The following is a 15,970-nucleotide window of genomic DNA, read 5'->3' as shown; positions in this document are numbered from 1 at the left end:
TACTGTATTAAAGGAAAAGATGACAGCTTTGGGTTAACAAGTGATAACCTGCAGAATTAGGGCAAGAAAAATTGACCTAAAATGCCATATTTATGAGTGTCAAATTTAATGGATCAATTAGAATTGCCAGTCTTTAGGAGTTACTGTTGTTGGTCTCTCTTGATGCAAGTTTATGTTAATCCAATTGGTAATCTACTAACCTAAATTCCCTACTTGCTGATACATCAATTAAATTCAGTCTTTCTTCTTACTTTGATTTAGAAACATGTCTAATATTTGATCTTTTCTTCCTATAAAATGATATCATTACCTACATGCTAAACACAGTTCCTTCAAGTTCTAAGTCTGTGTATATATTACTGTGATACCAAATGAAATGAAGTCATTAGCAACAAACAAAATCGGGATGTATTTTCATTTTGATGGTTAAAAGGTCTGTAGGTTTCCACAGTTCTCCTTCCAGAATAAAAAGTTGAATTTCTCAATTAATTCATTCAGTAAATATATACTAGGCACTCATGATGTGCCAAGTACTCTTCTTGATACTGAGGATACAGTCCTGAAGAATGATAGACAGGGTTCCTGCTATCCTGGATCTTACTTTTTACTGTGGTGTGAGAAGGCCAAGGGATAGCAGAGCTTACTAGTTCTCTTCTGCCATCATGGCAGAATTTAACTGGGCACTGACTCCTAGCTAACTATAGGTTTATTTCCCAGCCTCCCTTGTAAAAACTACTTGTAACTAAGGGAGGTGAGAGGAAGTGATGTGCACAACTTCCAAGCCATGCATGCTCTCTTAAAGGAAGGAGCTGTCTCTTTCTCCTTTCCTTCTTCCTGTCAGCCAGATTACGATGACAGGAGCTGGAGTGGCTACCTTGGACCATGGTTTAGAAGCAGCATGTTGGGGATGGCAGAACAATAGATACAAAGTGAGTTGCCACAATGGCCTTACATCACCTCCCTAATTTTTAATTCATCTAGTAGGGAAATAAGCGTCTATTCTCTTTTAGCCACCCTGTTACAATAGCTAAACCCGTATCTTTAACAAATGTGTTTAAGGGGGAAGGCCAATGACAATAAACAAGCTGAGAAGTAAAAGCATTTCAAATAGTTGCAACTGCTGATGAGAAGAAAAACAGTGATAAATATCAACTAGGAAAGGAGGTGCAGAGCCAATTTAAATTGGCGTTAGGGAAGATATTTCTGAGAAGATGGCATCGGGGATGAGAGCTAAGTGGCAAAAAAGCACCAGCATGATTTGGGGCACAGTGCCCAAGGCAGAGGAAAAAGAAACCGCAAAGGCCCAAAGGCAGAAAAATACGCCTGGTATGTTTGAAAATCAGTAAGAAGGCTAAAATGAGAAAATGAGCAACAAAAGATGGAGTTTATATATATTGTTCCCTAATGGGAAGTCGTAAAAGTGTTTCAGGCAAAGGGTGCCACAATGCTATTTGTACTTTAAATGCTCACAGAGGGACCGGCAGAGTAGCGTGTTGGTTAAGAGTTGGTTTGGGATGCCAGCTCTGAGCAGCAGGGCCCCGGTTCGGATCCCACATATGAGGGCCAGTGACGCTGCGCCCTCTACAGCTAAGATGGTGAACAATAGCTCGACCTGGAGCTGGGCTGTCGTGAGTCGCCGGAAACGGCATAGGCTGCAGCCCCTGCTGCAGTAGGCGGCCGTGAGCTACAGTGAGCTGCCATGAGAAGCTATGAGTGGCGGTCCAATGACCGGAGAGCGACTGCCTCACCCGGGAAGAGCTCAATGATAATACCAACATGGGCCAGTGAAGCAATGCCCTCCACAACTAGACTGAAGAACAAAAGTACAGCAACTTGTCTGTTCCCCTTCTCCGATTCCCCAATAAAATCTTAAAAAAAATAAAAATAAATAAATAAATAAAAATAAATGTTCACACTGATTTCTGTGAGCAGAATATATTATAGTGGCGCAAGATCAATTAAGAAGATATTGCTTTTGACTCAGGTGAGAAATGAACATGGACTGAACAGGGTCAGTAGCACTGGAGCTGGAGCAGCCAGATTTGGGATACATTTTAAAGGCAGAACAGCCAGAATGTCAAGAGAGTGGCTGACCACACACTCCTCAGATCAGATCATTTCCTTTTCCCCCGCTGTTTCGGATTCTAACAGTATTTACCCCCTCCTGGTTTTGAGTCCTCCTTGCTCACCCCACTCCTCCAAAATAATGCAAGCGAATCCACTAGCCTCCCTAGCTAATGTCTGAGGGTCTTCTTTATGCATCAACAGTCCATCTAAGACATTTTTCTTTGTTAAAGATTTTTATTGGGGAATTGGGGGAGGGGAACAGCATTAGGGAATCGGGGAAGGGGAACAGACAAGTTGCTGTCCTTTTGTTCTTCAGTCTAGTTGTGGAGGATGTCACCTCACTGGCCCATGTTGGTGTTATCACTGCGCTCTTCCCAGCTAAGGCAGTCGGTCACTGGCCATTGGGCGGCCACTCACGGTGGCTAACAGCAGCTCACGCCAGCTGCTGGCCACTCACAGTAACTTACAGCAACCCACTGCAGCAGGGGCTGCAGCCTACGCCGTAGCCTGCAACTCACAACAGTCCAGCTCCAGGTCGAGCTGTTGTTCACCATCTTAACTGTAGAGAGTGCAGTGTCACTGGCCCTCATGTGGGATCCGAACCGGCGGTCCTGCTGCTCAGAGCTCGCGCTCCCAAGCCAACTCTTAACCAACGAGCCACTCGGCTGGCCCCATTTAGGACATTTTTTAATATCAAAAGGTTTAAGTGCCTAAAGTATCTTATTATTAAGCAAATTTTCTTTCCAAATTTTCTAAATCATTGAAAACTGGTTATCTACTTATGAGTAACTCTTTATATACCTGAATATTTGATTCATCAGAGACCTCCACTCCTGACTATTCTGAATAATTTACTATACTACTTCCAGCTTTTATGTTTCTTAGGGTTAAGACTCATTCAGCTAACTGTTTGATAGTTAGAATGATACTGTACATATTCAGTTGTACTTTCCGATAATTATTAAGATCTTGAAATGGAAAAAGAAAAACCTAATATATAAATGTGACCGATTTCTGAGTCAGACATGCATAACAGGGCTTAAAAGAGACAGACCACCAGTTGAGGGATAAATCCCTTCTAGAGATGTCAGTCAGGTTGCCACCTGCTATGCTTAAACACCTTCAGTGATACAAAGTAACTAGGTCTTTCACAGCCAATTTACCTTTGAACAGCTCACTGATTCAGGCCCCTTTCAGATTCATGGGCTAAAATCTTATCTTATTTGCTATTCTGCATGTTTTACTCTTAGCTCCACAATTAAATTTTGAACTTTGTGTGAGCAAGGGTCATATGTGGCAGATAAGCGAGCCAGTCCACACAATAATCTCCTTTAAGTATGTCTTCCTCTACTACAGACTAGGAAGATAAAAACTACATTTCCAGACTTTCTTGAAACTAGAGTTCTAGATTTGATTTAGTTTCTGCCAGACAGGAATCACATAAAACTTGAACTGGGAACTGAGTGAAGTGGGTGAGTGGCAAGTGAAAGGCACCCGTTTATGGTGGTGCGTCAGAGCCACGGAAGCATAATTTTGTCAGCAGTGTAGCAGCCGCTTCCTGACAGCCAGGAGCACTGGCTCCCTTTGTTTCAAGGCAACATTTGTAGGGGACTTCTTTTAAACATACTCTCATAAGAAATGGCTGACTGGGAGAATTCCTTTTTGATTAGACTGAAAATTCATTGAGAAGTTTTCATAGGATGTCAAAGTGGAAATCGTATAATGGAACCACCCAACAAGTACTTATGGAGTAAATATAGAATAAATACAGGAAGTAAAGCATGTCAGATAGGTACAGTTTTGAGTGCTCACTGTGTCACTATGTGATTTTCAGCCAGTTTCATAATTTCTAGGTCTCATATTTCTCATTTATAAATTGGGAGTCATACAGTAGTACCTAACTATATTTACAAAGAGTAAATGAGATAATACTTGCAAAGAACAAGTATCTTAATGTTTGCCAATGTCACTGTTAAGGTACTGAGATATTTACAGAGCTACATAGCTGGAAGAAGCCTTCAAGATCAGCTGATCCAACCTCTTCATTTTATAACACCGTGTCCAAAGAAGGATGAAGTACAGTCCCTACACTCAATAAATTCATAACCCAGGTGGGGAAGAAAAACTATTAAAAATAAAGCCGAGTGGCGCGTTGGTTAAAAGTTGGCTTGGGATGCCAGCTCTGAGCAGTAAGGCCCCAGTTTGGATCCCACATTAGGGCCAGTGACGCTGCGCCCTCTACAGCTAAGATGATGAACAACAGCTCGACCTGGAGCGGGGCTGCCATGAGTCGCCGCCGGCGTAGGCTGCAGTGGAGCTGCAGCGTGCTCCCATAAGCTACCATGAACTGCCAAGAGCCACCGTGAGCGGCCGTCCAGTGACTGGCAACTGATCTGCCTCACCCGGGAAGAGCGCAATGATAATACCACCATGGGCCAGTGAAGCGACGTCCTCCACAGCTAGTCTGAAGAACAAAAAAGGACAGCAACTTGTCTGTTCCCCTTCCCTGATTCCCCAACGATGTTCCCCTCTTCCCCTCCCCCAATAAAATCTTTTAAAAAATAAATAAATAAGTAAAACATACAATTGGGCATTAAATCACTACAATTCTTAAAAAAAAGTGAAATTCTCTTCACCTGATATTGAGTAGGCAGATGGTCAATGTGGAAAAAAAATTCTTAATAGTTAATTCCAGGAACAACCAGGTGATACAAATATTTAAAAGAAAAATGTTTATTTCCTTTCCATATTATCTTGAAAAATTTGGTCTACATTTCCTTTCTATATTCACTAGGCCAGGGAAGTTTTCTAATCATTTATAAGTCGCAGACACATAAACTACCCAGGACAGTAATCTTCATTCTCCTAGAGCACATCTCCATTACCCATCCAAATCTGCCACTGCCAACCACTTATCTGTCAAGTCACCTGACGAGCCTTATCCGTTACTTTATACACCCACTTACAGAGAACCTTTTCTGCATCAAGATCATCGCAGCCATCCTAAAAACTGGAAAAAAGGTAGAAGAAACCTACAATATATTGCGATTTACTTCAGCAAAGACAGCTAGTTCTTGTCTCAATTTTATTTTTATAACAATCCAATTTTACTCAGGGTAACAAATAACCCAGGAAAGAGACTCTATTTTCCAGCCTCCCTTGCAGTTAAGAGTGGACATATGTAAAATATGTAAGAAACTCTCCTTTTTACTTCCCTTTGCTCTTCCCCCTTTCGGGCTGGCAGGGATGGACCACAGCCACTTGAGGGCCACACGTTAGAAGACGGCCGTCTCCATCAGCTGGGTCCCCTAACTGACCACAGGTCCTGCCAACCAGGACAACTGCCTCAAACTGTTGCTTGTCTGAAGTATTATACAATTCTGGGTTCATCTGTTATGGAAGATACCATTATCCTAATACAGCCATGAAAAGATAGTTTCTGAAATGTAATCATATTGGCACCTCAAAGTTCCAACAATTACTACCTGGTGCACAGAAATCTAAATATCAAAACCTTCCTGTGATACTATTATAATAAATTATTTAAATGTTTTCTGCATTTTCATTTACGGTTTTCTTTTTTCCAGTCATGGACCGAGGCCTGATATTTATTATTTTAATCTTATGACATTATATTTCTGAAAGTAATCCGTGGTTTAATAGAAAAACATTTTATGAGAAGAAAAATTATTAAGAAAAACAATTTCTGCAGATAAGTTTTCCAACCAGTTTCTTGGCTATGTAACATGAAGAACTTAAAGGTCTATTAAGACTTACCAAAGAAGTACAAGAAGCAGGGTGATTGTAAGGATACCACCACACTGTTTTATAGATGTTGATGTACTGAATGAACAGAGCAACCAGCAGGTAGATGAAAAAGAGAAATTCAAAGAGCAGGCTCCCATCCACAGGCAAATCAGGAATTTGGCAATGACGAACAGGACCTGGGGTAATTAAGGCTGTGATAGGTGGGACCGGAAGGCCAATAGCACTACCATTCCTGAAAGAGAAAACTAGGGTTAACTCCAGTAGTGATACTCTTCAGTGTCATTGAGCACAGGACATCTACTTCCTTCTCCACCTACCCTTTAACTGTTGGCTTTCCCCGAAACTCTATCCTAGGATCATCAGCCCTTGTCTTCTTCCTCTACACATTTTCTCAGTGATCTCCTATGTGGCCATGGCTTCCATTATCTCCTACATGCTGAAAATAAAATTTCTCTCCATAGAGATCACTGCTGAGTTCTGGGCCCGTGTTATTTTTTTTATTTTTATTTTTTTTTTAAGAGAGGAAGTCTTTTTTTTTGTTGTTAAGACTTTTTTTTTAATTGGGGAATTGGGGGATGGGAACAGCGCTGGGGAATTGGGGGAAGGGGAACAGACAAGTTGCTGTCGTTTTGTTCTTCTGGACGGCCGCTCACTGCGGCTGCTGGCTACACACAGTAGCCCATGTCAACCCACTGCAGCAGGGGCTGCAGCCTTTGCCATCACCGGTGACTCACGGCAGCCCAGCTCCAGGTTGAGCTGTTGTTCAGCATCTTAGCTGTAGAGGGCAATGTCACTGGCCCTCATATGTGGGGTCTGAACTGGGGCCCTCTGGTGTCCCAAGCCAGCTCTTAACCAATGCGCCACTGGGCCGTGGGCCCGTGTTATTAAGCTGTCTACTGGACATCTCTGTATTGTCCTCCTGCAGTTTATGTCCCACTGGGTTAGCTGCCCAAACCAGAAACCTAGGGGTCACGTTAGAGCTTTGCTTCTAACTCACCATATCAAATCACTCTCTAAATCTTACCTATTACACTTTATAAAACTTTTTTCAAACTGTACCCTCTTCTCTAAACCCCACTGCCTTAGTTCAAGCAGTATTAATACTATTTTTCATCTAAACTATTGCAGTAATCCCCCTAAATTCAACTCCACTTTCACCAAATCCTCCAATCTGCTTTCAGAGCAGAGATCTTTCTAAAGTGAAACTCTGATAGTGTTACTCTCTTGCCTAAACCCCTTTAAATAAATAAATAATAAATCTGCACTGCAAACAGAATATCCAAAAATTTTTAGTATGTCCCAAGAAGCCCTCTGCTTAACAGACTAGCTCCATCTCTTATCACTAGTCCACGTACACCCTATACAATACCCATACTATTTTCTATCTGTGAACATGCATGCTATTCTTTTGTACATATCATTCCTTTTACCGGCAATGCCCTCCAAAACCACCTTCCTTAACTCCTCACACACACATTCACTGACAAAATCCTTCAAGACTTAAAATGATCAAGCATATCCTATATGAAGCTTATTCTAACTCCATCAAAACTCTTTCATCTCTCCTCTGTGCTATCATTACACTTAAACTATGCCTTTATGCAGAGAAAAACAGAAGACAGCAAGAAAAGAGGAAGACTATATGTGAGATGGACTGATGCCATAAAAGAAGCTAAAGGCATGAGTCTACAGGAGCTGTCCTGTTGAGTATAGGACATTGTGGACATCACTCATTCATAGGCTTGCCAGGAGTTGGAGCTGACTCAATGGCATGTAACAACACATGCCTCTATTATTGCACTTTTCATACTATTATATAACTTTTCTGTATACATCTATGTCTTGTCTATCAGACCACAATCTTAAGGATAGAGACTGTACATTTCCTAGTTCACTGCAAATATATACCTTTAGGTTGAGAAGACAGCAGACCAATATAATCATAAAAAAGAGAGCTATCTCTCAAAACACAAATTAAAATACACAGATTTTAATCCCTATCTTCTTGTTGTTCTTTCTTCCAAGCTGTTGTATAGGTGAGAAATAGCTGGGCTACCTAAAATGATCAAATGGAGGTTGGGAATAAAATTTCCCATTATTTATATACCTGGGAATAGTTAGATCTAAGAGTCTACTATTGCTTACACAACAAGGAAAAGAGGCTTGGTTTAGATATTTCCAAAGGAGACTCCAGGGAGGGAACAATATTAACATTACCATTCAACTCTAAAATTTCCAAATATAGAATTCTAGCATTAGTATGTGACATTCACAGTACTTTCTGTGACTCATGAGAATATGAACTCTGCTCATTCTGCAGTTAAGAATACCATGGCAGGGCCAGCCAAGTGGCTCAGTTGGTTAAGAGCACGAGCTCTGAGCAACAGGGTCACCGGTTCAATTCCCACATGGGTCAGTGAGCTGCGCCCAAGCTGAGCTGCCGCTGAGCTGCCAACAGGTGGCAGGATGGCTCAGCTGGTGAGAACACGTGCTCCTAACAACAAGATTGCCAGTTTGATTCCCGCATGGGATGGTGGATGGTGGGCTACACCACCTGCAACTACGATTGAACACAGCACCTTGAGTTGAGCGGCCATGAGCTGCTAACAGGAGGCCGGATGGCGATTGGACTTTGGAGCTGAGCTAGCTGCGCCCTCCACAACTAAGACGGAAGGACAACAACTTGGCTGTTCCCCTTCCTCAATTCCCCAACACTGCTTCCCTTCCCCAATAAAAAAAAGCAAAAAAAAAAGCCATGGCAGAAACTTGGAGGAGCTAGAAGGGATGAACAGGGATGGGGGGAGGGAAGGGTGAGAGAAGTGTCAAAAAAATTATAATTGTGATCTACCAGGTCTCCAGCCTTACCTGCTCAATCATAAAACCAATTATTATCACACCACAGTCCTCTAATCTGTTCAGGGAGATGGGCCACAGCGCTGCACAACTCCAGGAGGTATCATTCACACAGAATACAACATGAGAGGTGCCCCCTGGAGTTGTACAATTTGGTGAACTTGAATAGAGGGGATTAATGCCAGCAGCCAATCTATTCCCTCCTCCAGTTAATCATCAGATATGAAATAAAAAATTCTGATGAGAAGTTACAAGGTTAGGAGCCCTCTATTGTAGGACAAAATAAAAATTCTAACTCCTCTACAGTCATAAATACATGAAGGGGGAAAGCATGCTAAATTATTTGTTATGATTTAAAGGTTAAAAAGGTTCTTCCAGAATTTTTTCCAAGTGAAGACTAATGTGCTTCTGCGGTTAACAAAGTCAATAAAATGCTGGGCCTCGAGAGAGATAGTCAAAACAAAGTACAAAAGATCTACCTGTGGTAGTCTATATATCTTGGCTATTATACTTCAAGAGAAAACAAAGAGCCAAAGGTCAAATAAAGTGATCCAGAGCATCAATGGGAAAGAGGCAAGTATTCCTGTAAGTTGAAAGCTTGAGATATGATCAAAGTTCTTAATACACCTCCCCCCAGAAAAAAAAAAAAAAGCTAAAATCAACAGGCTTGGTCAGTACATCTCAGAAGGTTAGTTACAGTGGTATCATTTAGAGAAAACAAAAGTACTATTGCTCTAACAGGATATAAAAATAGATTCAAGAAAAGCAAAGTGAGGGCCAGCCAAGTGGTTCAGTTGGTTAAGAGTTGGCTTAAGAGCGTGGGCTCTGAGCAAAGGGGCCACCGGTTCGATTCCCACATGGGCCAGTGACGCTGAGCCTGAGCTGAGCTGTCGCTGAGCTGCCAACAGGTAACAGGATGGCTCAGCTGGTGTAACAACAAGATTGCCGTTCGATGGTGGGCTATGCCCACCCGCAACTAAGACTGAACTCAGCACCATGAGCTGAGCTGCCGCATGGATGGCTCAATGGATAGAGCGTGCGCTTTTAACAAGGCTGCTGGTTCGACTCCCACATGGGATGGTGGCTACGTCACCCACAACTAAGACTGAACACAGCACGTTGAGCTTAGAGGCTACGAGCTGCCAGATGGCGACTGGCGGCCTCCACAACCAAGACTGAAGAACAACTTGGCTGGACCCCTCCCCCAATTCCCCAATAAAATCTTAAAAAAAAATAGCAAAGTGACACAAATGTTTGAAATACAATGTGGGATAGTTCTAGTCCCAGATTTTCCACTAACCAGCTGTGGTCTTTGAGAAAGTAACTTTATATTCCTGAGCCTCAGTTTCTTCATCTATAATACAAGGGTTGGAATAGATTCTTTTTAAAGAATTCTTCTCAATGTTAACACTGAATATTCTCTTTCAAACTGTGCTGCAGGGCCCCAAGGCCAAGCCCAGACTTGATGATTTGCTATAAGCACTCATAGGACTCAGCATACAGTCATGGTCACAGTTAAGATTTATCATAGCAAAAGAATACAAATCACAGTCAGCAGAGGAAAACTATAAGTACATGGGGCAAAGTCTGGAGAAAACCAGATGCAAACTGCTAACAGTCCTTTGTCAGTGGAGTCACATAGGACATACTTAACTCTTTCAGCAACTACTCATGACAACACATGTGAAGTACTGTCTACCAGGAAGGCTCATTAGAGTCAATGCCCAAGGTTTTTTACTGGGGGCTGGCCATGGAAGCACTCTCTGCCTAGCAGTACCGAAATTCCAGACTCCCAAAAAGAAAGCAGGTGTTCAGCATAGCTAACCTTAGAAAGGCCTGCTTGCAAGGCTGGCATCTGGGAACTTGACTGGAAATACTTCCTTTCCTGATAGAAAAGTTTCCCTAAATAATAAGAGTGGCTCACTGTGCCTAAACCATTTACGCAGACAATGTGGTTTATGCTGAACATCTGCTTTGTCCTTGCATGCAAAGTCTGTGTGCAGGAAAAACTTAGCATAGCAGGCCTAAGATTGGCTTTTATGGAGCCAGCAAGCAGAACTTAAGCAAATGGATAAAGCAAGAAAGCTTCAAAGGAATAAAGAAGAATAAGAAGGGATAAAGCAGTTATCATTTGGACATGCTCAGGTGATATTATTAACAAAGTACCTGCAAGGACAAAAACAAAGAAACACTCACTTTTAGTCCTTTTCAAAGATTCTCTCTTAACAAAAAGCTCTCTAGGAAACTCACAAATTCAAAGTATAACCTCCTCCTTTAGAAGGCAATCACTGTCCCAAGAACAAATCCCTGCTCCTCACAGGTAGAAAATGGGGCAGGGAATGATGGGTTTCAATCTTGACTGTGTTAACTAGCTCTTTGACATTCTCAAGTTTAACTTCACCCATCAGGCCATAAACACCAACCAAACAGGGTTAAGTGCTCTCTTCTCCAGCTGACCTCTCTTGCAGAATCAAATGTATCATCCAAAATTATATCACACTTAAACAATTATCTATTTCTCTCTTTACTCTAAAGACACTCCAGTAGTGAGTTCTCCTCATCTGGACACCCTTTCTTTGTACACATCCTTCCTAAAACTATATTCTAGGCTGTTTACCACTGGGTTTTATCCATATTTTTTATACCCCTACCCCAGGTCTTATATAACAACCTATTCTAGATTGCTTCTTTCCCATTGAGAAACAAATATAGAAACATCTTCTCCCAAAATAACTTTTAGGTAAAAATGTCACAAAATAAATCACTCAGTAACAGTGACTTTTCAAGCCACAAACAATATGACCTTTCATCTTTATTCTAATCTGTTGAAAAGTATGTTCTTCTCCCCACCACCCCAATTAAATAATGAAATATATGTTCAAGGAGTAGAGCAGGTGGAAAATGGTAGATTAAGACAACCAGGATTGGAACCTTGAAAGCCAGGGAAGGAGAGCTACAAAGAAGGTAGAAAAAAGAATACATGATCTAAACCCACCTACGAGCAGAGATAATTTCCAAATGTTCCTAGTTCTTCCCAGTACTCTATTTGCAGAGTTCAAGTGCAAGCAAAATCATCTATGAATGTGGTTTTCAGCTTTTTAACATCAGAACACTTCATTTTTCCTTCCCCAAAAGATGTTTTACATGGTATTCCAGTATTTAAAACACATAAGCATTAGTCTGATTAAGAGAGAACTAGGAAACCTGAAGCCTGGACTGTCAGGCCTGCCTGCCTCTTTCTTCCTTCTAAGCGCTCCTTGCAGCCCCTGGGACACTGAGGAGGGATTCTGTGGGGACACTCTGAGAACCTTATTATCTAGGGCAGGGGTTGGCAAACTTTGAGATGGAAGAGCCACAAACATTTTAAAAATTATTTGAGCCATAAAACAAATAAAATAACCATTACGTGAATAATGTCCTTTAAAAATTTTATAAATGAAACTATGTTAGTTTTATTTTCATTTTCAATTTTACTTCAGAGCCACCTGTACGTACCCAAAAAGGTGCATGTGGCTTGCGAGCCACAGTTTGCCAACCCCTGGTCTAGGGGAATCCTCAAAGCCCAAGTAGAAGAAAGTGAACAAAGAACTGCTGGAGTTAATACAGGGGCAGAGCCAGAATTGTTTAGCTAGATAGAATCCTAGCTAGGCACAGCTATGATTTTCTATTGTAATTTGAAAGTACTAAATCACTAAGTTGAATCACGTCCTTCACTGCAATATCTACAGAGGGTGCAAAAAAAACCGTATACACACTTTAAGAAAAGAAAAAACTGTATTAAAATTGTAGTACTCAATATATACCAATAACAAAAGATGAATACAAGTCACGTGTATACATTTTCTGGCACCTCCGGTATATTAGATAGTAGCTTTCTTTGAAAGCATTTTCACGTATTTTCATTCTTTTTATTTTTCAAAATATAAAATAACACATTACTTGTAGAAATTTTGGAAAATTCAGGGTAAAGTTTTAAAAAGTTAGGACCAGCCAAGTGGCTCAGTTGGTTAGGAACTCGCTCAAGAGTGCGAGCTCTGAGCACCAGCGGTTCGATACCTGGCCAGAGCTGAGCTGCTGCTGAGCTGCCAACAGGTGGCAGGATGGCTCAGCTGGTGACAGCACGTGCTCCTAACAAAAAACAGTTTTCAGTTCGACTCCTGCATGAAATGGTGGGCTACGCCTACCCACAACTAAGATTGAACATGGCACCTTTAGCTGAGTGGCCACGAGTTGCTAACAGGCGGCCAGATGGCGTCTGGACTTGGAATTGAGCTAGCTGCACCCTCTACAACTAAGATGGAAAGACAACAACTTGGCTGTTCCCCTTCCCCAATTCCCCAATAAAATCTTTAAAAATAAATAAATAAATAAAGTTATTTGAATGCTATTTCTTTTATTTTCATATCCTGCAATGAAGCAGATAATATCACCATTTTGAAAGTGAGAAAATCCAAAAACCAGAGTAAAAAAATACTCTAGAAAAATAGTACTCTGTAATCTGTATACATTCATACATAAACATAAAATTTGGGTTTGAAAATTAGTATAATGAGAATCAGAAACTGGAAAAATCTCTCCAAACTGGCATTTTAGGGAGACCCCCAATGCAATGACAAATTCAGAACTGATTTTGAAGACAGGGAATAACTTGGGTTTGAAAATCAGAAAGAAAGAGGGAAAATAGGTCAGGAAGAGAGATGTGCACAAATAATATTATGAAGGCCTAAAAAGACAGCAAGAGTATTGATTGCCAGATCTGAAAATTAGCATCAAAGCAAGAGAAAACTCTGTTCATGGAGGAAGCAGAAATTAGCTGGCAAAAATTATACTGACCAGAAGCCATCTCTTTCCACTGCTATATGATTGAATTTCCTGATGAAGTAAGTTACCCTGGATTAGAAATAATTCACCCTAACTTGTGAAAATTAGGAATAGAGATAAATTTCCATTAAAAAAATCAAATTCTTTATTCTCATACAACATGCCATAAATCTTAAGATGTTTAGGTTACAGCTGACAGTTTATTATTTCAAACAATTTTTTGAACAACAAAAAAGAATGCTATTGAGTGGTTAAATGATCACATTTTCCTTGCATTTTAATTCACTCCTCCCTTCTTCTACTAGCTAAAAAAGTGATGACTAGAATTTGGGTTATCAGCCACAAGGAAGAAATGGACTGCTTTCACTTTGTAGGCCCTATAATCACAACTTTCTACCTCCGAAGTATTCCCAAATACTGAGCTTTCAATCTTCAAGGGCAGGATTTCTACTTCAGTATCAAGAAATAATCTTCATAGGCAAATACCTGAATAGCATGATGACTTCTATGTTAGTCTTACTGATCACAGGATATAAAAAATTATGGATAATCTTATTTCTTCTTTACCTGTTTCTCAGGCCTGTTCCATTGCCACAGCCCCCACCAACCAAAGTCTGTAAAGAAGGTAAAGCTGAACGGCTTAGCTGCTGCCGACTAGGGCCCCTCCTTCCACCGGGCATGTCCGGGAACCAGTCTGCTTCCAGTGCCACCTGTAGTTGCAACCCAGGTTAATGGTGGTCAACCTGTTTCAACTCTGAACAATAACAAAAATAAATAAATAAATAAATAAATATCAGTTTACTATTTTTAAACTAGGCAATGTAACAAAACAACCAGAAAAACTGAGAGAGCAGGGCTTGTAAAACCAGATTTTCAAACAAATGCTCTCAGTGTCTATTACTTTATTCTTAATGAAAGGACTATTCAGACTCTATTGGGTCAGGTCAGAAGCCTACATTCTGATCTAAGCTCTGGTAAAAGCATTAGGGAAGTCACAATTTATGTATTTTGTCAGTTGACATAGCACATGAAAGACATTACAATCGGGTAGGAGTTTACAAGTAACATCTAATATAAGCATTTCCAATTCAAATGTAATATTTCACAGTAAGCCACTTGAAATACAGGAGAATCAGCACTGTCCAATCGTTAGGTTTTGTTACCTAGGGACCTAGTTCTGATATCAGATGTGTCACATTATTATCTGACTTTTTCTGAGTTTGTTTCTTTATCAGCAAAGAAAGTCTTCCCTGTCCTATAGAGGTTGTTGTCAGGAATGACAATGATAGAAGTACACCATCAGGCCTTTTAACTCTTTAAAAGTAAAACTGTTCAAGTGTTAGAGTGCAAACATTGGAAGCTCAATTTGGATGCCCACTCCAGAAAAGCTGATGTAAAATCATTTAGAAATTACTAAAACTGCAGGATTAAATGAGAAGTAACAGATAGAGACCCTCACTGAAAAGAAACTGCGTTTTCATCAATCTATGGCAAAATCATGTTTCCGCCAATATGGATACCAAAATCTGCTTCCTAAACAATACCACTTAAAAACTGAAGAATGACTCCTTGTTAAAAAAATTAAAAAATAGGCAAAACAAAATAAAAACCCTGGCTTTCAAAACGTTACTGTAGACTGTTCTGATGTTCCCTATTCCTACAGCTTTCGGTTGTAGACTAACAAACGCCAGGTGAGACAAAGCATTCAAATCGCTGGATGTAAGTAGGAGCTGCTGGTCCTTGCTCAAGTAACGAGCAACGGGGGGAAAACTGGAGCAAAAGCATGGGGATGGAAGAGGCGAGGGGATGGGGTGGGGGTAGGTGGCTAGCGAGACTACAAGCTTCATTAGGCAGTCCCAGCCGAAGCAGGCCCAGGAGAGAGACAGCGCAGAAGCTCGGTAATACTCACGCATGGAGGAGACCCCGCCGGTGGGGCTGGATCCCTAGGAGCAAGCGGCGGCTTTACAGGCTGGACCCCAGGCAAAAGAACTCCCTCCCCGCGTTGAGGCGCACCAAACCAGCTGCTTGTCCGCAGGCTGTCCCGGCCCAGAGAGTTGAAAAACGGTGTCCAAGCTTCCAGCTGTCAGACCCAGACCTAGACCCAGACCCTGAGTCAGTGCCAGAGTCAGAGCCAGAGCTAAAGCTAGAAGCAGATCCCGACTCCGTCAGCACTCATCCTCAGCCTCCATTACCGCGGAGCAGAGCAGACGTGGCAGCGCGCGGCGATGATGTCATCTCCGCGACAGCCCAGAGCCTTAGCGGCGAGCTGGCCCCCGGAACTAAACGCGCAGCTCGGAGAGCGAGCACCCAAACCCCTCCTGCGTGCACCTGCGCAGTGGGATGCGTCTGCTCTGGTGGGCTCGCGGCGGCTCTGTCTTCCCCGCCAGCTCTGGCTAATAGTACTTCCTCCTCGGGCCTCGGTCACCCAGCCTGTAAGGGCTCTTGTTATTTCATGGATTCC

General features: G+C 41.6%; 1 protein-coding gene across 2 annotated transcripts in view; it reads right to left on the bottom strand.

The window, feature by feature from the left end:
- The window catches only part of TMEM39A (transmembrane protein 39A), a 32,135-nt gene extending 16,375 nt beyond the window's left edge, over positions 1 to 15,760 (bottom strand). Inside the window, exons 1-3 of one of the 2 annotated variants that reach the window (XM_019653201.1) lie at positions 15,419 to 15,760; positions 14,077 to 14,263; positions 5,845 to 6,067 (exon numbers count right to left, since the gene is read on the bottom strand). In XM_019653201.1, coding sequence (XP_019508746.1) covers positions 5,845 to 6,067; positions 14,077 to 14,189 — 336 coding nt within the window. In that variant the 5' untranslated portion in view covers positions 14,190 to 14,263; positions 15,419 to 15,760. The remainder of the gene's footprint in view (positions 1 to 5,844; positions 6,068 to 14,076; positions 14,264 to 15,418) is intronic. The other variant, XM_019653205.1, reaches the window with a different exon arrangement.
- Between the last annotated feature and the right edge of the window lie 210 nt (positions 15,761 to 15,970).

The sequence above is a fragment of the Hipposideros armiger genome, unplaced genomic scaffold (genome assembly GCF_001890085.2).
Source record: "Hipposideros armiger isolate ML-2016 unplaced genomic scaffold, ASM189008v1 scaffold_8, whole genome shotgun sequence".
NCBI classification, from domain to species: domain Eukaryota; kingdom Metazoa; phylum Chordata; class Mammalia; order Chiroptera; family Hipposideridae; genus Hipposideros; species Hipposideros armiger.
This window is presented reverse-complemented; position numbering and strand designations above follow the sequence as displayed.